At 35.2% G+C, this 27,787-nt stretch overlaps 1 protein-coding gene across 3 annotated transcripts in view; it reads right to left on the reverse strand.

The window, feature by feature from the left end:
- The window catches only part of PIBF1 (progesterone immunomodulatory binding factor 1), a 126,808-nt gene that overhangs the window by 78,873 nt on the left and 20,148 nt on the right, over nt 1-27,787 (reverse strand). For all 3 annotated transcript variants that reach the window (XM_035561224.2, XM_035561227.2, XM_035561225.2), the window contains exons 6-10: nt 25,543-25,676; nt 23,399-23,507; nt 19,048-19,229; nt 16,274-16,399; nt 14,115-14,213 (exon numbers count right to left, since the gene is read on the reverse strand). In XM_035561224.2, the coding sequence (XP_035417117.1) occupies nt 14,115-14,213; nt 16,274-16,399; nt 19,048-19,229; nt 23,399-23,507; nt 25,543-25,676 (650 nt within the window). The remainder of the gene's footprint in view (nt 1-14,114; nt 14,214-16,273; nt 16,400-19,047; nt 19,230-23,398; nt 23,508-25,542; nt 25,677-27,787) is intronic.

Consider the following 27,787-nt stretch of genomic DNA (forward strand, 5'->3'; position numbering starts at 1 on the left):
ACAGCAGGGAGACAAAGGAAAAGGACCCAGGTCTTAAACTTCCTAGGTGAGTGCTCACAGCACATTAAAGAAGAAGCAAGAGTAGTACTTATCTCCACTTCTAACAGCATTCGGGAGTGAACTCAATGCTTTTGCATGAGTTAGCTACAATCTAATAAAAAACACCCTTCAGGGACTTGAACAGAGTTCAAGCACCTCCCTACTCATATCAAAATAAGTACTTAGCTTTCCAAACCAGGAGACTTCCGAGCATGCACATGGACCTCTATCTAGATGTGCTCCAATTTGGAATGTAGGCTGATTTTAAGTGCCTCTGAGGTTAGGTGGTGCTTGAGAACAGGAGGTATTGGTAAGACTTCCATGGAATCTAGTCACGGAAAATCTGCCCCCAGATATCACTATGACAACCTGCTGGAAAACCATTAGTATGTGCAAACCCTGTACTCAGTGATGTACTAAATTTCAAGTACAGTTATGGCATACTTTGTTTAATGGTGCTGTCACACATTTAGACCCAAAGAGACCTCCACGTATTTTATAATACAGAAGCACTGGTGTTCATAAAATGGTGTATTGTCCATTTGTTTTCTGTCCTTTCTCCCCTTTTCTCTAACAGGGGAAATGCAAGCTTCCTCTTCACTTGAGTGTGGACTTTCTAAGAGTTACTGCAAGATATCCAAGACTGAAAATTTTGAAGGAACATGTTGTCTTCCTGCCTTCTGTAGTTTTATTAACCAGATCTAATCCTCTGTATAATCACAACCACAGACCTTCATAATGCCAATGAACTTCTGTCACTCTATCTTTCCTAATCGTGGAATACAGCAGAGTTCATTAAAAAAGCTATCATACTTCACAATGAAAATATTTAATTTTATGACCAATAGCTGATACATGCTTAAAGGTTCTGTTTTAACATTCTTCTTCCCAAGCAATGTTGAACAGTAAAACCTCTAAAAAACATGAATTTGAGCAAAAGGATTGTATATAACTCAATTCACTCGGAAAAGACAAGTGGGACGGACTCACTTCACATAGCTTCAGATGTTTACTACATGGGTATCTACGTCCAAGCTAGTCACGTAGACTTCCTTTATATTTATAAGTCAATGCAGAGAAACAACTTCATCCCAGGGCAGGCATGTGAAGTCAGACAACAGTCTAACCACTGCCAGCCACAGTAAAAGCTGTACACAAATCCATGCTACACTTACCTTTCTCAAAAAAAAAAAAAATGTTCAAATTCATCCAAAGTCTAACAGTATTACATTAAAACAAAACAAATAAAAAATGCAACAGAATTATGAACCAGTGGTATGAACCAAAATGACATCTCAAATATATATATATATATATATATATATATATATGTGTTTTTTTTCAAGGGTTCTGGTAAAGTATCAGCCAATTATCCGGAGAAAAAGTTAGAACTGGAAGGAGATATTCAGCTTATACTGAACAAAATGCATACAACTTTACATCAATAAGATTTACAATTTCCACCTCTGGAATTAGCCACACAGAAGTAACCACATGGGCAGAACAGAGAAATGGACTCTACCACCACCACCAACACACTGCCTTCAACTCACCTAATCCATTCATGCTACCGTTGTCTCTTTGCCTGGCTTAGTCCAGTCCGCCAAGAGAAAGACTGGCAAAATGCACTGCATATTCTACATTCAGGTGAATCCCGCTCAGTGAAGTTTTCATGACTGCTCTTCTGTCTCACCTCTTTTTCATTCATGTTATGGCTTTCCCCACCCCTCATATTTATTACCTTTCCTCTTCTTTTGCCTATCATAAATCTTCTGCAAGTTTCATAACAACTTTATAATGGAAGGAGAAGAATGTCTCATGTTTTGTCTGACAAAACAATAGACTTTTGATCCCCTAAATTAACTCCTCCCCCCACTTTTTGATGTTCTCCTTGATGAAAAGTTAAGTATATTTAAGACCAATTGGGGGTGGGGGTAAGGAGGGTTTTGAAATAGGTTTCCTTTGTTACACCACACAACCAAGGGAAAAAGGATTCCAGGAAATCTATACGATGAAAGCCTTAGTAATCCAACTTTTAAATATTTTAAATGTTTCCTCCATCTCCTCCTAAATCTAATAAAAAGCTAAAGAGATTTTTAAGGGTAGCAATTACAGTAAGAACAACTTACTGATAACATCGTGTTGCATCGTGGACAACAAGCAGATGGTTATTTGGAACAGAGAATCACAGACTTGCAAAGTTATCCCTACTGTGAATATTATACTAACAAAAATGCCGCCAACAACTGGAGAAAATTTAGGGTGGTATTCACATCCAGATTGCAGAAACGTAACTGTGTCTAAACACAGGGCATCAACATCTGAGCAAAGTAGCCAAGCTCTCATTACAATAAATTTTCCAGATACCAGGAAGCCAGGAAAGAAAAGTTAAAATAAAAATTATTATTTAAGTAACAGATAAACGGAAAGAAACTCTCTCAAAAATGGAACAATGGTAATTTGGAAGTGTGTTGTGTGTTTTTTTTTAATCTAAATATGCTTGTTCTGCCTCCCCCATTTTCCTCCCATTCCACCCCCATTACTCATAACTCCCTTTTAATCATATGAACTATTTAATCTTGAGTTCTTTTCTATTATTTGAATTGTCAAGGTTACACATCAGGGAACAGATTAAAGTGTGGAATGACATATGACAAAACAATGTCATTAAAACAGAGATGGCACTATATTTGTTTTGAAACAAAACTGTAAAATTGAAAAATAAATCAGCATGAAATTGCAAAGTTCAGTTTGCAAAGAAATCTATCATTTGTCTGGTTAAAATACTCCATTTACAATGCTCTGCCTGTAAAGCTCAAGGATCTTTCACCAAAGTATTCTCCCTATTTTACAGAATGGTTAAACTGAAACGTGCTAAAGGTAAAAAAAAAAAAAAAAAAAAAATGAAAATAAGACCTTGCCAAATGCTTTTAGGCTTATCACAAAGGACACTTCTGCATTCTAAAAGGTCTATTCATAGTCATCATGTTAGTAAAATATTATTTGGAAGCAGTTTCTAAAACTGGATGCAACATTCATTTACATGTATCTGCCAAGTTTTAAAATGTTTTAGAAGCTAAACTAAAACATGTTGAAAATGACTCATTGTGGTACCAGATTATGTACTGTAGGAAATAAGAACTCATTTACAAGTGGGAGAAATGCACTCACACTTCATCTGTGGGAATTCAGTAGACTTCCCTTCCAGTAAACATTATATTTTAAAATAATGACGGAAAATATGCTTCTTTTAACTGAAGTTTATGAAAAGATTTATACATCTGGCATTACAAAAGAGACTTGCAAAGATAAATGTAAAAACTGTCTTTAAAAATAATTCACAAATAATTTTGCCAAAAGATATCAATTTTACGATAGAGGAGGTTGCAATATTTTTACTTATTTTAATGGCTAAATTAAAACTGTTTAATAGTTTTGTATAAACAGATAACCATTTGAGACAAAGGACAAAAAGTTTGATTATTTTACTAAGTTAAATAAAAAATACAGGAGGAGGATCGGCAGGCAAACAAACAACCACAAGGTAGCTCTTTCCTAACTTATAACATCAACTACCTTCTGTTTGTCTGCATGTTTTAATAATGCGAGTACCTTACAGCAAATCCACTACTTTAAAAAGTGTTTTCTTCCTTTGAATAGAGACTGTCATCCGGCTCCAAGAAAACAAACTTGACAAATTTACCCCATTCATCAATGTGTATATAATACTTTTAAAAATGCCCAGAACTGACATAACACAGAAATCAAACCCAGAATTCACAACCTGTGAATGGAAACAGTGTGTCATAAGGGAAAGAACTAAAACCTGAAAACCCAGTCCCACTAGCTTATAAAGTACACCACATGTAAGAACAAAAAAATGTCCTCAATGAACATATAACAGAAGCAAGACAATATTCCATCACACAGTTTTAGATGTAAAAATCTTAAAATTAATGTATCAATCTGTGCTTCACCTCAAAGAGACGCAAGATTTAGATTGGTCACACTCCATTTATCCTCTACTGTGAAGAAAAACAGTCTCAATTGAGTATAGTTGGGGATCTGAGAGTCAGTTAAATGCCTGAAGTTAGTGAGCATGAAGAGAAGAGAACTACCACTTTTAACTCACCTACTTACAGAACCATTTTGCACACACACACAAAAAAACTTTCTCCCTTTCCCACATGGATTTGAATGGGAAAAATTCTTCCTCTCTCTACAACCCACAGCCAGTTCTGATGTTCCCGGTATAATGCATCCAAGGTGAAATGGAAAGATGAAACTTTCTGAACCATCTTGAAGCTTATGATCTAGATTATATTCCTGGGAAGGAAAAGGTTAATATCTCAAAGAAAAGACAACAAACATTAAGCAAAATTTCAGAAGGAATGAATCAGATGAATCACTGCACTTTTGTATCTGTTTATCTGTGGCAATGGACACCTTCCATGAAACAATCAGAAAACAATTCCAGATGACAAAGTTTCACATCAAAGCTTAAACTACATTATGTACGTATATATGCAGTAGTATTTGTTACAATACCAGCTATAAGTTGCATCATTTTGACCATATAATTTAAATATTAGAAAAGATACGCAAATAGACTTAGCCACTTTCCTTTTTTTTTTTTTTAAACCTATCCACTTTTATGTAATGCTGCTCTCAGAGGCCCACTCAGAATAAATATTCCCATCCCAATAAGGTCTTGCAAAAGTAACGTTTTTGTTTTTTTTACTATAAAAAAACACTTAACACTTGTACACTCGCTGATATCATAAATACCTCAAAGAAGTACTACCCTTTTGGTTTCCCCAGGATTCAAGCATCATGTCACATCTAAGTGCCACTATAGCTGCACAATATTTGCTAAAAATGCTGCTAATGTGTCACATAAGGACCCTGCAGCTATCCAGGATCAAGGTACTTTTTTAGCAAGCTCTTGAACTCTGGTTAACTATGCATATTAAGCATTAAGTGCACACTCAGTTCTGTGGTTTCATAGAATATTCTTACAGAATTACCCAGAGTCACATAAGCAGACAATATTATGCCTTTAGATCATTTAGCTAGAAACACAAACAGCTCTAGAAAATATCTAAAGAGCTTTCCACTGAGGAAATGGAGCATGGCCTAAAGGACATGGCCTTCCCAATACCCAAAATGTGATGCAGTACTTCAGTGCTGATGGCATATAGCTTCAAAACAATTTACTGGTGTCCCTGAATGTAAACAACTCTGCGCCAAACCTGACAAAAACTGGGATACATTCTTGAGGAAACACCTAGATACAAGATCATACAAAAGGGAAGTCAGTCCTTCAGCCCTGGTTTTCCTGTTCTCTCCTGTTCAGGCACTGGACAAGTCAATCTCATGAAGAGAGGAAGCAGCAAACAGGATGCCAAGAACTCAAACAGTGGTTTCATCAGTTGTGAGCACTATGTGTAAATACCTCACTGCCCCTCTCATTTGGGAAGACCTCAGTATGATTAAGGTCAATTAGGCATATTCAATACTGGAAGAATTAATGTCAAAGGCAAACAGCTCCCTGCAGCTTATGGTCTGAAAGTACCTTGGCTCACTGATACGCGCTGTTTTGGTAGTGTTCATGAACACAGCATGATGGTTCTTCATTTACAGAATATCTGTCAAACAGACTAGCTACCCTCAATTACAGAACAACATGCTATTGTTTTCCTATTTCATGAGAGCTACTTAGAGGTAACAGGTATCACCACCATGCAAGTAAGGAACCAGCTGAGAGCAGACGACTTCAGCTTCCCATTTATACCTGCCATTTTATCAATGGTTTTAATTTGATTCTGCAAAGACAAGCTCCACCCAAAATTCAGCCCAAAGCTCTAATAAATGCTAGTCTTCATGTCCAACACTTCAGGGAGTCTCCCGTAAGTTTACTATGTCACCCGTAAAATTGCAAAGCTTCCCTTCTTAGACCACATAAGCACCTCTTTAGGCAAACTGCACTTGAACAATTAGTTGTCCAGACAAGAGCACAGCATCATATCTTTTTCCAGATGATATCCATAACAAAGTCACAGATTCAGAAGGTAATTTAAGAAGAGATTGGACTGTGCACTTAGTCACATCGTCTAAACTTTTGGGTAGACCTGTGTGGTGCCAGGAGTTGGACTTGATGATCTTTATGGGTCCCTTCCAACTCAGGATATTCTATGATTCTATGATAATTCTAGAAGGTAATCACCCACTGATGCTAGAACCTTTATGGTTACTGAGACACCAGGACTGAAGAAGTCTATAGCGTTAACCGCCTAGTTCACCCTGAACTTTACTTAGGGTTTTGTCAAAATGCTTTGGATGTTATATGGAAATACACATACAGGAAAAAAAAACACAGAGGACCTTATGTTCATAACTTAGGTTTCAAAGTTTATGCCTTTTTGCTTTATAGCTTCTAGATCTGCAGATCTGTTTGAAGTTTCCTTATCCCGTAATACTTGCATTTTATATAACATGACACCCAGCAATGGAACACTAGAAGACAGGATGGCCACAATATCAGATTTTACAAACAGATTGTCAAAATTTTGAGTAACAGTGAAGACAAATACTTAAAAAAAAAAAAAGCTGTAGAATATCTAAGGCAATGAAAAAAAGACAGATTATACAACAAAATCTTCATATTCCCAGTCATTTGCTCAAATATTAGAAAACTGTAATAGTTAAATGACTGTCTGAAAATCATAGTAATTGAGACAACTAATCTTACGGTACATATTCAAGTACAGGTACGTATTTTTGTGCTTATCTGTATTAGCTACATATCAAGCTACACAAAATCATCCCCCACACTATTGTACAGTGGTTAGAATTTTCAGATGTGCTATTTTCTGTTATTTTATTTACAATATACTATTAAAAGAGAACTTCTATAGTTTTAGTAGGCTGAAATATAATAATATCTAAATAACCATCATTTGAATATCAAAATATTCATAGCCATACAGAAAATACAATATCCCTGCTTTAAAGAATTTAGCTTATGAACAGGAATTATAATACACAGCTTTAGTAGACACATGCAACTAATAATCACTGCAGGTATATGGTCATGTTATTTGTGAGTTGCTTTTCTTCCATATTCTAAAAAATGTGGAGTTTCCTTATAAACAGTTTATATTCTCATCTGCCATTGAAGTGTTAATCTTTTAGGCTGCCTAATGCTGCTAGAGGCTTCACACTGAACTTTCTTCAAGCTCAGACGGTTAGAAACCTCCAGGAAAAAAAATATATTTGCATATATAACCTGATATATGTAGCAATCAAAAAAATAACCCAACACATTAAAATTATCGTCAGAAAAATGCTTTCATTTATATCTTGTCATTACATCCAGTCTAGACTTTTCAAAGGGACACAAAGCACATAAAGCAAAAAGTAAGAAAGCAGTATTTTACAACTTCTGTTCAACATCACATAGCTGTAGCATATCAGAAGAAAAGTCCATGGAGCCTGGTAATCCTGTCTCCAACCAGAGCCAGAAGTGTGTATTTTGAGAAGACCAAGAAAGATGTTTGTGTACTTTGTATCTCTCCCTAAGTTCTCCCACTAGCGTCCAACTATTTCTAGCTCAAGAATTAGCTAGAAATGAGCTGAGCTGGATGTGGTTTCTACTTAAGTAGCTTTTTCAGTCTTCCTTTGAGCCCATGTAAACTTTTAGCACCTGAAACATCATTTAGTGAAGTTGTGAAGAGACACTATTTGCTGATTGCCAGTGCTCATCATTAACAAGCTGTACACTGTGAATCGCAAAAATGTGTGTGTAAATGAGGGATACTAGCAATCATATGAAAATCATGGCTTGCAGTGGAATTTTCATCCCTATCATTCAAGATCTATAAGATGACTAAGCAGCAGCACCCTCATATAGAATGCCTCTTGAGGGATCTTACAACCGCTTTTGAAGTTGTTCTAAAAGGACATTGATACACCTTCAGTCTTCCCAGGCTATCAAAAAATGTAAAGACCTGAAAGAGTAAATAGTTTCTTTAGGTACTCAGCATAATAGCCATCACAGAATTTTAACATTTTGCTTTTATTAATCTTAATGTTTTAAGATTAGGTCTAGCAAGGATTGAATAGGTAAAACAAGAATGCATACTTGAAGGAAAACCTTTATACAATTGTAGTCTTAGTCTGGGGAAACAATATGAGGATATGTTGGTATTACAACCTTCCCAAGCCATCCTTAATATCTTGTGAGAATTATTTCTTAAGAGCTGTGTCAAATGGAACTTCAGTTGAAAGATTTCTAGAGCTATAAATATAGTTGTTGAACATTTCATGCAGAGTAAGAGAACAAACATACAAGACAGTTCTAGATGTAACAAAGCTCACAAATGCCAGCTATCAGCCTAATTTGTAGTTCCTGTGAGTCTTAACCTGGCAATTCTCTACCTAGTGCTTATCATTCAAGACAGCTACAGTGACTGCTTATGGGCTTAAACCATTGATCCTGGAAAGATGCTACCTTAGCTAAGAATGCAAAATGTTGAGATGCCTATTAGTGAACAAGCAAAGATTGGTAGGCATGCCCTAGCAAGTGTGCAGTCTTCCCAATGCTACAACTTGTGTATTTGATCAAATCAGCTAATTAAGTTTTCTCCTTTTGTTTATTAAAATGCTTTCCACTTACAGTGGAATCTGAAGTAAGCTTTGAGGTATGTCAGTTTTTTTTTTTTTTTTTACACAGAAACATTATAGAAAGAGAGTCACTTTACTTAGCAGCTTAAAATCATCCATTACGATGTAAAGCCTACTGAAATGTATCCTCAGAAAGGAAAAAAAAATAGCCATTTCAGCAGAAATCACGGACGCACATAATTCCTTTTATTACAGATTTCAGTGCTACTTCTACAGTCTGAAAACAAACCAGACCTAGTCTCCCAGGAAACTGACTTTTTCTTTGCTTCTTTATCATGCTACCACTCCTTCTTTCACTGCTTTCTTTGCATTGATTCTGAGCTTCCAAGAAGGTGTATTTCAGCAATTTCCATGACATCTCCATCTTACCCTTTAGCTGCACCCTGTAATTATCTTTCTCATCAGAATAAGATGAAGGCAGTTTTTAATGGGAAGTGTGTAGTAGTTACATTGACTATGGTTGAAATCTAGACTACGTCTAACAATGACAGGAAATGGCTCAGCTTTATTCTGATACAAATCTTTGATGTTATCAAGATATACACATCATGCTACAGAAGTCACAGATTATCAGAGCAACAACAAATGGTTATTACAACACATGTATTTTAGAAAATACTGATGTTAATTGAAACTGAAAATTTTAAGCAGTAGTAATTTTCAAGATCTACATAGCTCTTCAATGCACAGGATTATAAAGTACTTCATATATAAAAGTAGCGGTTATGTCTAGGGAGTAAGAGGTTATGGCAGTAGTTTTTATATTGGGTTATGGCAGCTTTGGCAAAGAAATATTTAGGCCTGAAGGTTGTTATTTTTAACTAATTGTTTAAAATATTTTATACAAACATTTTTGAAGAGATAATAGCTTCTTATTTAAACATGAACAGTAAAATACATTGACTTAATCATTTTAAGATTAGACTCCTGTGATTGCAGTCATCAACATCCAGATTATTAAAACATGTTAGTAAAAGGGGTAAATAATCACTTTTCATGTTTCTATTAAAAATGAATGTATAATATAACAAATGCTAATTTAATCACGACATTCCTGCATACTCAGAGACACTACATGAAAAGAAACATTTATTTACTCAGTAAATTTATCCAATGATTTTATCATCTAAAATAGTCGTCTCCAGGCTTGTTTAAAATTAACACAAAATGTATAGGGATCCTCATTTCACTTAAATACCCATTTTATAAACAGGATTGATTACCTCTCCTGATCACCTACAAAGTTTAAGACAGATGACTAAAGCCAGATAGCATTAATCTCACCTCCAAATGAATTCTAAAAGTAAGAACTATCTTTACAAAGAACAAAGACAAAAGGGGGAAAAAGATTCAAATATTGAAGATTCAAAGGCAGAGTAAGTCTTCAAAACGTATACATGCCCTGCACCTGACTGGAAAGCATTATGTAGGTAAACACCACCATACAGAGAACTCTCTGCATTTTTTTTTCTTTTCTACTTACAACTACCTAATTTTTTATTCTATTGCACTCTTTATTTGATTAAGCCACTTCTAAATAGAAACACTAAAGATACTCCTAGAGGTGTTTTCTTCCCTTAACAGATTATTCATTACTTAACTAATAGTTTTAATGGACGAGCTATATAAATAAATCCAGAAATGTTTACATAATAAGCCAAAATCTTTCAAAGTCTTTATACAACAAACCTAAGACTAAACTATTTTTTGTAGTCATCATCCTGACTTTGCTCAACCCAACTGTAAAAACATCATATTAAAATGCCCTTTCAACATCTGTGCATATTTAAATACACTAAAAAAATAAGCCACACATACATACATAAAAATATCTTACTTCCTCATAGACAGAGGCAGTAATTTAAGCCCTCCATTAGCTTTCATAAAAGTTTTTTGTTTTTTTTTTTTAAATAGTGCCTACTGCAAGGTTGAAGGAACACTATTGCCATTACAAAGTTTTCTTAGTGTTCTTTTTACTGCGTATTTATTAATTTCTCCATTTTTCTACACATCTCATTTTATCATTCCAAAAACAGAAAATCACCTTGAGTAGTACATCACATTAGCAGCAATGAACTTCCCATAGCAGAACACAAATTTTCTTGTTTGGTCACTAAGAAAAATAAGATCTTCTAAAAAATAAAAATTAAAAAAAAATCACACCATCTAGGGATTTTCCTTGTATTCCCAGTAATTCTGATTTTTTTTTGTTTTGGACAGTTTCCACAGATAAAGCTAAGCTGTACAGTTCTGGAAAAAAAATTACACTCCTTTAGTTTTAAAGGAAGTAAATAATCAAAGGCAAGAGGCAGCTCTTTTAATATACCCTGAGGTGAAGCGCTCTTGCATGAGTTTACCCCCATATTAGATTTTGGATTCCACTTTGAACACCCTGCCATGGGAGCCATTTTATTTTGACCTCTAATCTTATATGAAACTAGAAAATTTAACTAGTAGGAAAAAGCAATAGGAAGCAAGGCTGTTCTTGTTCTGTTTTTCAGTTACGTTCCTCCCCCCTCTCTGGCAAGGACTACTAAGAGGATAACAGTCAGTATTTTCAAAATAACGCTCGAGAAATATTCAAAAGAAGGAAGAGTTAGAACATATTTAGCATCTACACTTAGCTGTCTAGTAGAAGATAGAACTATTAGAGTTGCTTTCCTCATTCAACCCTGAGACTTTCAATTGAGTTAACATAGCTTTAAAATTTGAAAATTTCTCAGTCACACTACGAGCAGTTTGAGGCAAGCGAAAATGTCTCCATTTGGTCAATTTTCTAGAACATGTAACATTGGCCACAGTTTAAGCCAAAATATCAAACCTGTTCTTTCATTGTCACATGTAAATGAAACACGCATTCTCACAGAGAATTCACATCTGTATATTAGCAAGGAGAGCAACAAAATTTACATCCTGACATCACAGTGATCTACTTTGAGGTCAAAACAACTGATTGTTTATCAATGTAACACTTCCACAAATACTATCACTTCAGCATTTTATTGGCATTCATAACTGGCTATTTACAAAAAGGTATCACAGACATCAGTAAGCAGAATGAAAATAACTGCACTTGACTAGAAAATTGGCTATTAGTTACACTTCTGATCACAAGATTTGCCAGGGGCTTTATTTAACCAGAATTCAGGCCAGTCAACATTCCACATACTTCTGAAGCTTTCAAACATGTTTGTTTATACAGATTATGATACCAGTGGTAACTACGATGAGTCACCTTGTTTTCAATAAAGCAGAACTAGCTGTTATAATCACTTAAATATAGAATTGGACAACGTAAGTGCCCCTTTTTTATTGTTGGGGATTCTGGTTATATTAGATTTTTTTTGATCCACAAAACCATCATATTTCAGTCCACAGTAACCTCAGACTTTGGGGTCTTAAGTTATTTATTCCATCTCATCATGCCAATTTGCTACTTTGCAATTCATTAGGGTAGATAGTTTGGAATATGTAAAAAGCCACAGTCTTGACACCTGTACTGTAGTTAGCAGGGATGCAGTTTTAAAGGGAGACCTGCTTTTTAAAGAAGTATGTCTTTTTCACGGTCTCAAACAGAATTTTCTTCTTTAAAAAGCATAGTCATCTGAGGAATAACCTACTTCCTTGAGCTCCAACACCAGTACTCATCAACTTATTTAAAGGGAAGAAAGAAGAGTTTTACCTAATTGGAGAACTTATGAATAAAAAAAAAAGTTACAGTAGGATGGAGGCATGAGTATTTATGAAAATGATGGTAAATAGCATATTACTAGTTTTCTTATTTTTCCCCTTATTTCTAAAAAACCTTCAAAATTGTTTCTTATGTTTCTGATTACAGGGTATCTTCTCAAAAAGGCAACAGTAGGAAAAAGGTGACATCATATAAATGGGAGTACAGCAGAATAGAAAAATATTTTCTACATGGCTTTTAAATTTGAAAATATACTAAGAATTATAAAGTTGGTACTTCCATTAAAAACAAGAAAGCTTACATATTCAAATTATCATAAGCTAGACCTGTTTTTCAGAAGAGCTTCTAGTTAGATATGAGTTCCTCAAGTCATGGTGAGTTATAACTCAGTGAAAGCTGCGAGTCTCATCAGAAACACACAGTTGACTTGTACTAGCATTTTAGTTTGGTTCAGGAGAAGTTTTGAGCCAAGTTTCCTGGTTGTGCCCAGTCAACCAGCTTTGATTTCTATACTTTGATTTTTCTGCTGGAGCTGTCATCTCAAAGTTTGCTAAATGAATTCTTTTTTTAGAATCTAAGAACACCTATAATGCTTTCAGCCCAAACTAGAAACAACCTGAAGTCAAACCCCTGAAGATGAGCATGAATGTCATGTCCCCTAATCCACCCTGTTTACTCTAGAACTATACCTCATGTTTTACACCATTAGATAGTGCTGACATTTTTTCAGTCCTTTGTGGTTAATGTTGGGGCAGTGCTATTTCTTCACTAGTATTGCCACTGCAATGCAGGAGTTTTTTATGCAAAACATAAAGGCTTTAAATAATTTGTGTTTGTGCTTAAATTAACACTTCATGTGATTACTATGTGCAATTAAAAACAACTCCAAGCAAAAAAAAGTTCACATAAGTACTTCCTTTGAGTAGATGACAGGGTGGTACACTTGGTTAGTGCACTGACCTTTTCTTTTTGGAAAAAAGATATGTACTAAACAATTAAACAAGCCCCAAAATTAAGGCCATATGACAAACATACCCTGAACAGTTTTGATTATGGTCAATAGTTCTTAAATACGCCATAATTTACTAATACTAATAATAGCTGATATTCTAAATTTACAAAAAGCAAATACAAGGTGCTGCAGAGCAAGAAGGTAGACAGCAAACCAGCAGAGAATCAGTTATAGTTCCCCTACACCAATGTGAACTGCACTGTGAGTTTGTATAGACCCTGTATTTTATATGCTGACTAGGAAAGAGGGAGGAAAGGGAACAGTAAGAAACGAAGCATGTAGCAAGCATAACAGTTTATGACTACTGCTCTCTATCCACATTTTTAGAGAAATTATTAATTAAAGTCATCATAAAAGATGCTTTCTACTTTCAACTAAAGAAAAAGAAGAGGTTCAGAGTTTAAGCACTGCTACAACACAGTATGAAATATACCTTTTCTTTCTGCAAGAGGCCTAATTAAGGTTGCATGTCTTTACAGGATTGTAGGAGGTGAATCAAGCATTCACATTGTTACTGCACTGGTAATGGAAAAAAAGTTACTACTAAAATTAAATCTGTAACTTCATTTAAACAAAATTTTTGTGATTGAAATTATTCTTCATAAGCAGAAAGACAAACCAGTCATTCCCCTTCCCTAATACTTACACCTTTAGATTTATTTATATGCATTTTTAAAAGATACTTACTGGTCTAAGAGTTGGTCATATTTTCTTAAAGCATCCTTTTCAGCAATAACAGCTCTTTCTTTTTCAGCAACAGCATTATCTCTTGCTTCTCTCAAATTTCTGAAGGAAACAGAAGTATTCTGTCAATATTCTGTTAGGAAAAAGACTTTTGTTTCATGGATTACTACTGACTGATCTCAACTCTAATACTACCTACTTCAATTCTGATAGAGCAGTAGAGGGCTGTCTGTCTATATGCCTATCCTTTACACTTCACATTACATTCATACACAGCAACAAAAATAAAAATTTCCAGTTTTGAAATTCTAAAAACAATCATCAAACAACCTAGTTATACATAGAAATCCATAAACAATTTGGAATACGAGAACTATAAATTTCTTTTTTTTTTTTTTGTAGGAATTCAGTACATACCAATAATTTTACTGGGTACTTCACTAAAAACTAGGGGAATGGTGTCTTTCTAGCTGAGGTGACTTACAACTTTTATGATAAAGAACGAAAAGATTAGCCAGGCACAGAAATCCTACTTCCACATGCAACTAATTGCATAGTAAGTCATATAGGTTTTGCATATTGTTGGTGTTTCCTTCTAGTTTCTATCACACTTTTATTGGATCCCACCCCACCCCTTATTTTAGCTTCTTTGACTGACTCATCCAAGGGTAAAACAACCATCAATAAATTCAAGGAAAACATCAGTCTCGTCAGACTTCTCAAAGTGAGAAGGAAAAGAGTTAAATATTAGATTAGCTTAGTTTTAATACCTTTCTATGCTTTGAGCTTTAAGATAAAACCATCATCTTAGTTTTATTTTCAGTCAGTCAATCAGCATCTTATCACATCACATTACTTCACTTCAAACTGTTTTGCTCCTAATTTGGGCTTCCATACTGAGGGGAAAGCACCATCTTTTGGTGAAATTTTTTTTTAAAGATTATTTTATAAAAAGAGCATGCACTAGAAATCCTTTTCCTTGTAAAATATGAAGTCAAATATAAGCGATTTACACTTCAAAAGTAATTATTTCAAAGTGAGGAAAAAAGTTGCGTAAATTGGTTCCAGACGCAAACAAGATTTCCTTCAATGTTTTTTTTTTCACTGATACACAGACCAATGTCAAAGCTCAACCAACAGTCTAATAATTCTTTGCAACTCAATATAGATTTGAACAGAGGAAGTGGTGTGTATGTATGTGCGCGTATATATACACATTTTACTCACACTTGCAAAACTACAGAGTGATGCAATATATTTAATTAGAAACTTTCAGTTGCCTGGAAGACAGACAACAGGAGTCATGTTTTTTCACTCTTCAGAGCAGTAACAAAGCTACCTATTAGAAGAACAGATGCTAATGCCACAAATATCTTTTTATTATAGTTATTTTCTTCTCCACACAAGACACAATGAGTTTATAGTGAATTGTTTAGTGCTCCTCCTGTTTTAAAGGGGTACAAGTGGCGATAAAACAAGCTCAAAAATAACTATAGCACCAAAAGTCCAAGACCCTAAAGGGATCCCTAAAGACTTACATATATGCCTAACACCACACATAATTCCATGGAATTTAACAAGACAACACAAAATACAGAATTCAGTCCACAGGTCTTTGCAGGACTAGTATCTCCTTCAAAAGAGGATTTTATAATTTACAAGAAATTAATGCTTTTGTGAATGATAATGCTCTAAGTCTCAAACAGATTGATTTTAGAAGTGTATCAAAGCCTTAATGGTTTCTCTCATTTTTTTTCTGCTTTGCTTTCTGCATCAGTACCTTCCTTTCTAGTTTCCTGGCAGTTTCAAGACTGTCCATACAGCATGACAGGTAAATCAACACATTTTGTATGAATTAACTAACTCTGTACATCTGAACAAACTTCAAGCCACTAATGTTTATCTACAAGATGAGTTTTAATATTTCTTTTCATTAACATTGTTAATGTCAGTCATTTCATAATAAATTTAACATGGTTATCTCTACTGAACAAAATTGTTTCTTGTTAGTTTTTATAAGATTTTCATTACTTTTACAATTGAACTTAATTTCTCTCATTTTGTTCATCTCTCATAAAGCCAGTCAACTAATATTGTACCTCAACACAAAATAGTACTTGCAAGTTTCTGTTTTAATTAGCTTATTGCCACATCTTATCTACCTGTTTTCACGTTCATACATCTCTCTTGAAGTGCTTCGAAGTTGTTCTATTTCTTGATTTGTTTTCAGTCTTAATTGTTCCAACTCCTCATGAAGTCTCTTTTCATATTCTGTTTTATAGTGGTCCCTATAAATAAACGCACAAATGACACAGGAATTTAAAATGAATTGCATGGCCAAAATATCAAAGCTTCAGGTGCAGCAGTACATTTTACAGTTTATTTCGATTCTTACTCATTTTTCTGCCACTTAGGCTAGTATGTCTTCTAAGCAATGTTGCTTTGCAAATTTACTGAAAATTTTACCAGGAACAAGAGCTTTCTACAAACTTTACAATATGTAAAGTTTGATGCATTTGGCATTGATTCATCATGCAACATTATGTTTAACATTCATGCAGAAATCCTTTGTCACCCTCTACATGAGTGTTTATATTAATTAACCACTTAAAAGGATTTTTAGTTAGTTACTTCCCAACATTTTATAGCTTCTTCATAAGGGTAAGGGTCAGTAAACTTAATAACTACAATACTGCCATACTGCAAGATTTTGTTGTGTGCTATTTACACCTCATCCTGGGAGTAAAACATTGTAAGAAACACTGAAGATTACATGCTGTTGAAATTTGTGAAATGAAAAGATTTACTTATTTATCCTGTCAATGTCACAAATAAATTAACTAAAATAAATATATATATTTTTAAGTAGCAGGTATCAGAAGATTCCAGGATAAATCATCTCATTTCAGAGTAATACTGACACTTAGCTACCGTTCAAGAATAATCAATCCACAACGAAGCCACTGGTAGCCATTACAGGTCTGGAAATAAAAGCACATATATGAAGAAATATGCATTTACAGCCATAAAAGGTTTTAGATCCTTTGGATTTCCAGTTGTGGAATAGCTTGTACATTTTAGAAGTCAGTACCTGAACTGGCCAAAAACTTCCTCTGAATTAAACAAAAGCATTACATTATTTACATATTACAGAATGTATGTTGTTCAGGTTTTCATGCTTGTTTTTTTATTAAGACACTGAATTTGAGGTGGCTCTTCAAAGTAAATATTTCTCCCTTCCTTACTCAAGTGCACCACTCTATAGCAAGGTATTTTGTGAAGATCTTTGATACAATACAGAAGTTAATGACCCAAAAAGCACACTGTACTGAAATGTACATTAGATTTTTTTTTCCTGTTCTGTACATGTTACGTAGCTCAATACATAGAAAGGAAACAAATGCTGAAGATCAGGACACAATTCTTACACAATCAACTAGCATTATCATTTTCTTTGTACTCAGATGGCAACCATTTGCTATTATCGTTACTACTTGCTATTACCATAACTACTTATCATTGCTACAGTTGCAGAAATTATACTTCCTCTCCAGTACCAAGACTGTTAAAAGTCAGGAAGGTTCACTGAAAATTTTAGAAGATTCTGGAAGAGCCCTGAACACCCCCAGTGATGTCACCAGAAGACAGTTAAAAGTGACACTTATTTTTATGCTAACTAAAATAAACAAGTGATACCACTTGTTTAAAGGAAATAGTCTAAGTAAATAGCTTGGCAGATTTGCCAAGCACCTTTTAATGAACACTGAGCTGCTGCTGAAGCAACTGTAGCAAAAGGAGTAATACTTATATTAGACAGACTTCTGATAAGCAATACGGACTGGAACCCCATAGCTGGTAATTTCAGTAGAGTGCTCTTATATTTCCATTTAGATAACAATTTGTCTTTTAGTTGTATTATGGGAGAGTCATATTTAGGACACTTCATTTTAGTTATGAAAGGACACAAGATTTATAGATGCTGTTTGCATCTTGCTGATTCAAATAAAAGGAAGGAAAACTGAATTGGCTTCGTACTCGAAGCTCAAGAGGAGATTCATCCAACCCACAGCTGTTTTGCTAAGGACCCTGCTAACCAAAAAAAGGCTGTATGTTCATTAATGAATTACATATAGACAAATACCTGATATCATTTTGGCGTAAATTTTGAAATAGTATTTTTGTCATCTAGATGTAGGGAAATGTAGATGATCCATGAACTGGATAACCTTGAAATTTGAATAAGAAAAATCTAAATGTGGTCTGAAGTTTTATAGTATAGTACTATATATGTAGCAAGACATATTGATAAATAATGTAGTATTTCCTATTTGACATCCTGTACATATGCCAATATCAATACAAATAGCATAAAAATTTGACACTATTTACCACATTGACTAGCATACAATGGTCAATTTGTTCCTCAAGGCTAATGTTAGAATATCTGTATTCAGACCTGAGATATGAAAGACTGAGAGCTGATATGAAACAAACTACGTCCTATTTTAAACATTTGTGAAAATTAAATATATTTTATTCTATAAAAATGTTTTAGATTATTTTTTCAAACATTCCTGTTTTTAATAAAGGTCATTTGGCAATGAAAGAGGTGAAACACGCACTTAGAATAATTTCTCTTTTTTGCAATTAATTACACTTACCTTACTAAATCTCTATATACAGAGAAGTGCATTGTTGCCGTAAGCTTTCAATACTGAAACCTTCAATGCTGTAGTCTTATATCAAAGTTTTAAGAAAATTTTCCTCAAGTATAAATACACATTAAAAGCACGAGTAGCATTCTATTTCTAGTTATACAAATATAGGCTAGTTTTCTGGAAGCTAAGAATTTTTATTTTTAAACAGGATTTGTGCAAGAAACAAAGTAAAAGTTAAATAATGACTACTTGACAGAAGTGAAGACACACTAACTTACCTGGATGCAACATATTTTTCATACATTTCTTCTCTAGCTTTTTTGGCATCCTCTAACTGAACCTGAAGTCTTTCAAGACGATCTTCTTCATGTGCACAGCGAACACTAAGCTCCATGTTCTGGCGATTAAGATAATCTTTATCTTTTTGCAACAGGTTTAGGGATTGTTGTATGGTTGTCAGCTATAAAAGGCATTAAAAAGAACACTAACATGAACTTCTAGATAAATATTTAACCAAAATACACATACTGATTTTTTCCTTTTGACTCTATTCTATGAAACACTCAAACTGAAAAAAAAATTATAAATTATAATCATGTTTAAGTTGGTGAAGCTCTACAGTCAAAAAAGACTTTAATAAAATTTCAATTTTATGAATTTTTCATTATTTATTTTTGGTAGTTGGCACCTGAAATGGCGTAAAGTGCCCCTTAATATTCCTGTGTATCTATATAACAGTTAGCTATTGAATAGTAATTGCACTGAATAATACTGATAGTACTAAATCAGAAATAATACATACTAAATATGATTGTTGGTACAAACCCATCATCATGCTGGCTACAATACTCTAAGAAATAGAAGTGAAGGGTTTAAAGGCAACAGCGTGATTACTGCTCAATAAAGAAAAGGCAAAACTGATAGTTCTGGGGCTGAACTACGATTGTCACAAAGTAACGTTCCAGGCCAGGACCAAGGGCAAGGAAGGCTATGCATCCTTCTTTTTCACCTTTGTTTAGAACAGCATTGCTACAGATAGCTGTAACTGGTCTCCACATCTATTTGATATTAATGTCATCAGAGAACAACCACAGAGCATAATGTCACTGGTGCTGAGTAGTCCAATTCCATATACAATAGCAAAAGGTACTTTTATCAACTTCAATAATTTTGCAGTTTAAGCTCCCAAGAATGTCACATGCCAAGTTAAAAGAATAAGAAATTAATAACTTATGAGAAACGTGTACCCAAAGACATAAAAACATCCTGTACACATTTTAAACAGAATTCATGCCTCCTGAGTCATAAAAGCACAAAAAGGTTACTTAAGGGAGATATTTGAGTCACCCACAGGAAGCAGGTAGTTTAGCAGCTGAAAACTCATAGGGAAAAAAGCTCTTCAGGCACAGTTCTCTCTATTTGACCACTTGCTGAACATGAACACCATTGAGGATAAGGTGTAAATGCCTGTCCTATACTTTGTTTTAAGGGGAAAAAAAAACACAAAACTATCCTCTCTCTCAAAGTAACAGGTTATATGTACCTTCTACAGTGATGACAGACTTTATGGATTACTACTTTAAGAAAAATCTAGAAGTTCCTACCCCTCCAACTCCTCCCTCCCCTGGAAGGATATATATATCCTTCTGTGTATATATCCTTCTGTGTATACTGTGTAAACACACCTGAAGTGGTATTTTAGTCTAAAGTGGTACTATTTTTATTCCTTTTAAGATTTACTTAGTATAAAATTAATGAAAAAACACTATTGCTGCTACACTTCAGCCCTTGATGCCTTCATACATCTCCATGTACATGACAATACTTTCTTGGCCATTGTTGCATGATGAGAACAAACCTGCATTTTGATATCCCCTTATAATGCTAAAACATCGATGAAGAAACAGCTTAACAAAACCTTCAGATTGCTATAAAAGAGAAAATAAAAGAATTTCTAACAAAACATCAATTTGTTCCTCATTTTTTTCAGAAGATCTCTATGGCTACCTGCAAAATTAGGCAGAAGAGAGAAGGCACTCTCTTAAGTGGTAGGTATAGTCACCATTTAATCTGTAACACTGTTCAGAGATTCTTCGGAACACAACCTCCCTTGAATTCTCTAGGAAGTAATTGGTCTCACTAGGCTGCTACTGTCAGTCAGCAGACAGAGATCCTCCACTTGATTCTTGCCCAGACAAGTACAGAACTCAAGAGTAACCTTCTCATGCAGTGTCTCTTACATATCACATTAAAAGAAATTAATAAAATTCACAAGATTTGTTCAGAACAGCTAATCAATTGTTTCCCTAACCAATTGTTTTCCTATTCCTTTTGGTGTTTCCTGGCAAGATTTCTATACATAAACCCAGCTTAAGAAGTAGCCTTAGTTTTGCACTGAAGTTGCATTGAGCTACAAATCACCTGAAAATTAGACAACGGTAATAGAAACTGATGAAGTTTCTTTCTTGAGATTCAGTAAAGCAAAAACAAAAACAAAAACACCACCTTTTTCCCTCCTTTTCAGGACAACTTTTTGCTGTTGCAAAGTTACACCTACCTCAGATGAGAGAAAAACCCTTTAGTGATTTTTAAAGTACTGGATGATTCACTCCTAACTAGCTAACTTAAGGTGAAAAACTAATCCTGGAGGTTCAGCGAACAAATCCCCCCTATAAACAATCTAGATGCAGAAATAGTGATAATGGATACTAAGCAATGAACGCTTGTACTGGTATAAGCAACCAAATCCTATAAACCAGTGGATTTGGAAACACTCTCCATATGTGTTTCTGAGTTCCCGGACCCAAAAGTTATCATACGTGCTCAATAGGGTGCCATCACTGAACAACTGTGACTCTTGGATGAATAAATTAATGAACCGAGAAGCAACAAAGAAATGTTTCTCTTGACCTAGCAGGCATCTGGCTCTTGGAAGGTCTTCAGAGCAGAATTTCCTTGTGAAATACTAGTGCTACCAGACGGCAATGTTTGAGACTTGCGTGAAGTGACTGACCTAACGGGAATCAGAACTCACTAGAACCCTAAGAAAGGTGAGAATCCCTCTGTATCTGACGAGGCATTTATACATCTTCCCAACAGAAACACTTTCATAGACTAATGGAGACAATTCAAAAAAAAGAAGTCTACCAGCCTAGTAGACAGTCCTGCCCAAAAGGCAAGCAGCACTGGAATTCTTCTCATCAATAGAAAGTATGATAGAAAGAGGAGGTCCAAAACACCAGTGTTTTTATTCCTGACACAGTCCTAACTTCTGCAAAGTGAAGGAAAAGTCAGTAATGTTTCAGTTACCTAAGAGTCACAAAGAAGAGAAAACTATGTATCCCACATACACAACAGAACAAGCCATACGGTAGCTCTGCCCTATCGTTACTACTGGTCAGAAAGATTTAAAGTAAATTATAACTGGTTCTGCACCTTTTGATAGAGAGGGCATACTCACAGCATTCAGCCTTTGGAAGACTGAGACAAAGGAAGACTGACCTAGAGAGCTAGGAACATGGCATGTACACACACCTAGGGAAGAACGCAAAGTGTATGAGCAATGTTGAAGGAGCTGGCCAATATCACTAGTGAGGGTGCTCTCTTGCTTGGAAGACCATAGCAAGTAAGAAAGCCTTCTGACAACTGGAATACATCTTCAAGATAAGGACCGAGGGGTTGGACCATATAAGGACATGAGGACTATAAATTGGTCAAGTCTAATCTCAGTCTCTTCAAAGATTACAAAGCAAATCATCCTGGAAGCCATGTCCATGAATATGGAAGAACAGGTGACTAGAAACAACTAGCATGGATTTACCGAAGTCAAACTGTGCCTGTGTCTGGCAAACCTGACAAGGCTGGCTCCCTGGATGGGCAAACAGCTGTCAATGTCATTTACTTGGACTTCTGCATAGCTTTCAGATGCCTCCCATAATAAACATTTTGCCCCTTTATGGTAAATCCAGCAAGATATGGCTTGCATAGGTAAGTAAGAGGTTGAACAAATTGAGCATAAGCCAGAATTGCATCCTGGCAGCAAAGAAAGCCATGTAGCTACTAGGTTTTGTCCCATTTTGGGCTCCCCATAAAGATAGACATTAACATACTGGACCAAGGCCAGAACTCTACCAAGATGGTCATAGGCTACAACACATGAAGGGGCTCAGAGAACAAGTTTTTTTCGTTTGTCTTCCCCTTCCTCCTTCCCTAGCTGCCAGAAGACAAATCTGGACAGGGAAAATCTTATTGTTATCTTCACCTATATAATTGGAACACAGAAACAGGGCCAGACTCTCGGAAGTGCAGGACAATAGGCAACAGCAACAAGCCGCAACACCTCTGACTAGGTTTTACAAAGACTTTTTCACAAAGAGGACAGACAGACAATGGAATGGGTTGTCCTGAAAGGCCACGGAATCCCCACCCTTAGAGACATTAAAAACTTGACAAAGCTGTAAACAACCTGACCTAAAGTGGCTCTACTCTGCATGGAGGGGTTGGACCAGCTGGCGTCCCAAGGGCCATCTTAATATAAATTATTCCATGGTCCTACAGGTGCTTACATAACAAAGAATCAAACTCCTGAGTTGAAGAGACAATTACTGAAATACGAAATTTAAAGTTTACCTCTTTTGATAAATCATTTATTTCTTTAGCTTGTACTTTATGTGACACCTCTAATATTTCATACTTTCTTCTGAGTTCTGACAATTCATGTTCAAATGCATCCCGTTCACTGTTAAAATAAAGTGAAATTATTAGACTTGTAAAATGTAAGAGTCCTATGCTTTTGTAATTTCTCAGCCTTCTTTCAGTTCATGACACTGAATTCTACTATCAAGTCACTCACAGAGCAGCTAGTGATAATCTAACCATTTTGAGTTATTAGCACTTGCAACGGAGTCTTATTATAGGAAAGTTTTCTTCATTTAAGTATTTAAACAATGATTCTAAATTACAGTATACTAATTCTGAATCCCTATCCTAAATTATTTCATCCTCTTCTGATTATTCTTCTTTAGTGTAACTTTGGACTGTACATTTCATTGCTAAGAGGAGAAATGTAGGTACCCTCGTCTAGCCTTCTAGTTTTGTCAAGATTTTGATGCTATTTCCCATGACATTCTCCTGAATCTTTTGCAGATATTGAAGTTGAATAAAAAGTGACTCATTCCCATCTTCCTAATCACACAGAAAGCGAAGTACAGTTGTTCTCAATTGCTGCTCTCCCTTGTATACAGTCCCTTGATGCCAGAGGGAGTAATACTACTCTTCTCATGTTTAAAATATACATCACACATCTGCAAAAATTACATTGGTGCCCTGAATAACAGTGCTTCCCATATGCACAAAGAAGCAGCTCTATGTCACCACTGTATCTGACCCTGTCAGAACAGTGGAATGAATGAGCCAGTATGAGCTTGCAGTTTGGAAAAAAGCTAACCAGTTTTATGTTAAGCATAGCATAGCTTTAGAACTGAGATAACTTGCATTACACCAGAACCAGAAGATTTAACAAAACATTTTTAAAGGCAGAAATGAGCCTGGAAGTGATTAACCCGCAATGCTCCCAAATATCCTGATGCAGGCATGCTAGTAGTGCTCCTTCCCCTCCCCTTCGTCTGTGCCTACCTAGATGAATACGACCTACTCTCTCAAATATAGTTTTGGCACGTTAATTCATGCCTTTTTCAACTCAAGACTATTTTAAATGTACACTGTTAAACACAGGGGCCATTCACAAGAAAGTTATTACAATCCACTTAATAAGATGCAGTTGCACATGGGAAGCAAACCATAGCATCAATCCATCCTATTTGCAACAAGCTTCCAAGTAGATTCCAAGGTTGTTTTAGTATATATGGCTGTGAACAGTTATCCAGAAGACAGACCTTCTTTCAAATGGTTTAGTGGCACAGTCATTTGTGTCAATAACTGTACCTGAGCTTATGCAGTATGAACAACAAGGAACTGACAGGGTGTTTTCTATTCATAAACCTCATTTTTGAATCAATTTCCAAAAAAATCTTCCAAAGGCCTGTTTTCATGTACTCGGAAGCATACTGAAAAAGCTGTTGGGGAGCCAGACTGTGAAGTATGTGTCTGAGTGCATTTATAAAAAATCCATTTTCACTATTTTGCTTATGAGACGGGCACTCAAAGCATAGGCAAGAACTCTAAAATTTGTATTTTAAAAATGGAAAGAGACACTTGAACTTTCTGTAGTTCCACAAAGGTTTTCTTACGATTCTCTGACAAAGAGAATCTTCAAATCTCAGTTCTCATAACAGCCCTTTCAGATTTATGGTTGTTAAACATGTTAATGTTTAAATTGTTAAACATTAATTCCCAAGGTCCTACTCTCTTAATTCACTGTGCGGGCACCCCGCAGTAGAGCCCTGGCCATTTTGTTAGATCACAGCTTTTAAACCCTGAAAAAATAGTATTTTTTCCTAAGGTGTTTGACATCGACAGCTCCCATTTCTGTAGTTGCAATGCAACAGGTAGGTTCTTCTGAAAACACAGGAAATTGTTGAATAAACTTTTAGGAAGATAATTTGATGCATCAGATTTTAACCTGTTTTTCATTTTATGACTTCAATGTTCTATGCGACATAGATGAGTTATCAGTGGACAGGTAAGGTAAAATAAGTGGCACACATGAACCAAAAATCATAAAATGAAACTTCAACCTTGATTGAGTAAAATAAAAAGCTTTTAATCTATTAATATTTGTATATTAGTAGAACATGAAGTTTAGAGATACCTACCATTTTACTTTATCGTAATTCTCTTGTCTGTAATCACCTTGTTGAATCATCTGCTTGGTATCAGCCAGTTCCAGTGTTAAACGTTGGCATCTAACCTCAAGTTCTGACCGACTCCTCCTCTCATCTTCATAGCTCTAGAATGCAAGACATTTTAAAGTGACCACAGCTATACTTATATTTACTTAAAACAATCACAGTCCAAGCGTTGTGAAGTCCACTTATATATATTCAAGCGGTAGTATTTTCATTTGTCTCAGTATTTGGCAATCTCGTACATACCACAAAGTAACCAGCTATATGGATAGTCAAACTTATTTTATCTTATTTTAACTGTTGATTAATATACCTATTTTTTTTCCTAATGCTCTTGTCCATTAGCCCAACTTCTTAGACCAGTAGCCCTCATATATACACATTTGTAGAACACTGACTGTAACAGGACAAGTCATACCACCTATACAACATTTTCAAAACCAGTCTGCTTATGAAGATACTTGTTGGTCCATTTGGAAAAAAAAAAAAAAAAAAAAAGAAAGATGGTTGGTCATTCAGAAGCTTTGGGAACTTCTGTGAAAGTTTCAGCTAGTTATTCCCAAATTTTATCTGGTAGCTTATTCTTGCTGAAACATGTCTTTCAAAGCTTTGGTGAAGGAACAAGCAAGGGAAGAGAAAAACAAGGGGAAAAAATGGAACTTACTTCCTGATATATCCACATTAATTTCTGTTTTCCTCTTTTTCCTCTCCAGATACCTTAAAAGACTATTATGAACTATTATAAAAGGCTATTATAACTAGAAAACAGGACCCAAGCAAGAGAACACACAGAAAGCACCTGTCTTTTTAAAACACCGGTTATTCCTTATGAAGATAAAGAGAATCCTTAATCATAGTATTATTCTCTTCACCCCCTACAGGAACAGCAGACTTCTATACCTCAATCCACAATCTTCACTCCATTTCTCAGATTTTTCTACAAAGTAGAATTTAATAGTACTTGTTTTCAGAAAGCTTACTTGTTTGCCCTAAATGCCATACTACCTCATTTCCTCAAAAAAAAAAAAAATAACATTATTCCACCTATGGTAGAGAAAAACTGACGGACAACAAGAATTGCTTATTAAAACTTTGATAGTACCCCTCAGGCATGTAAACGTTTTCCCTAGTAACCTAATTCTATCATGCTTCCAAACTGACACCTTCTATTACTGTTTCCTAAGCCAGTTGACAGCATCCTGAACACTCTCATATTCTGATACATACACCAGTCGTGTGTTTTGCTGCAGGTATTGTTCACTCTTGCAGTGTGAAAAAATCATTTACATTACTACTAAAATCATTTATGAGAGAAAAAACAGGTAATGGCCTGTCAAGTACTCTTATACTGCTCACAACATGAGACAAGACTAAGTTAAAAGCAAGAGGAATATTATCCCACTATTTGCAAAGTTTAAGAAATTCATGATTTCTGTTTTAATAACATCCGATTACTACATGAGATTAAACTAAAATGGACTTGCTTTCACGGTAATTGAAGAGTTCTCAACTGCATTTCCATCCTGTGGGGAAAATGCTCTTTTGCAGCGGTAATTCTGCACAGGAACTCCAGTTTTCTTATCTGGGGACAAATTTGTTCTGAATCTCCATTTTCTCCCTGTAAACTCCACTCCGAGCTAACCCATCCCCAATCTGTAATTCATAACTTCTAATACTCAAATCAGCACATCTTTTCTCAGAACATTGCTGAACTCTGTTTTCGTTTTTTTTTTTTTTTTTTCAGCATGGTTTATATGTGATGGGTTTGATAATCAATAACAGATGCTTTAGTTATAGTATAACTATCTTATTATATCCAATGGACATCACAGAATTGTTCTCTACAAGGCCAAATGACTGCCTTAAGATGTGACTATAGAATCAATCATCACTCCACTGTAGATTAATTTTGTAGTCAGTAACTTGAATAAGTGTTTACTTTTGAAAAAGTAAACTACAAGCTATGCTTTAGGCAGGCATATAAAAGAACAGTAATTGTCTTTAGCTAGCTTTTAATAGACAAGAAAAGTTCACAACAACAGGATATATAGAGTGGGTGACTCCTTGTATTTGCTCCTCCTAGACTTGCCAGGAGGAGCAAATACAAGGATAATACTCGAGGATAGGGACGGAAACATACAAAGAACGCTCTTTACCAAACTCAGAGGCACCATAAAGAAAACCTAACAGAATGTCTTTTGGAAAAAACACC

Source organism: Cygnus atratus, chromosome 1 (assembly GCF_013377495.2).
Source record: "Cygnus atratus isolate AKBS03 ecotype Queensland, Australia chromosome 1, CAtr_DNAZoo_HiC_assembly, whole genome shotgun sequence".
NCBI classification, from domain to species: domain Eukaryota; kingdom Metazoa; phylum Chordata; class Aves; order Anseriformes; family Anatidae; genus Cygnus; species Cygnus atratus.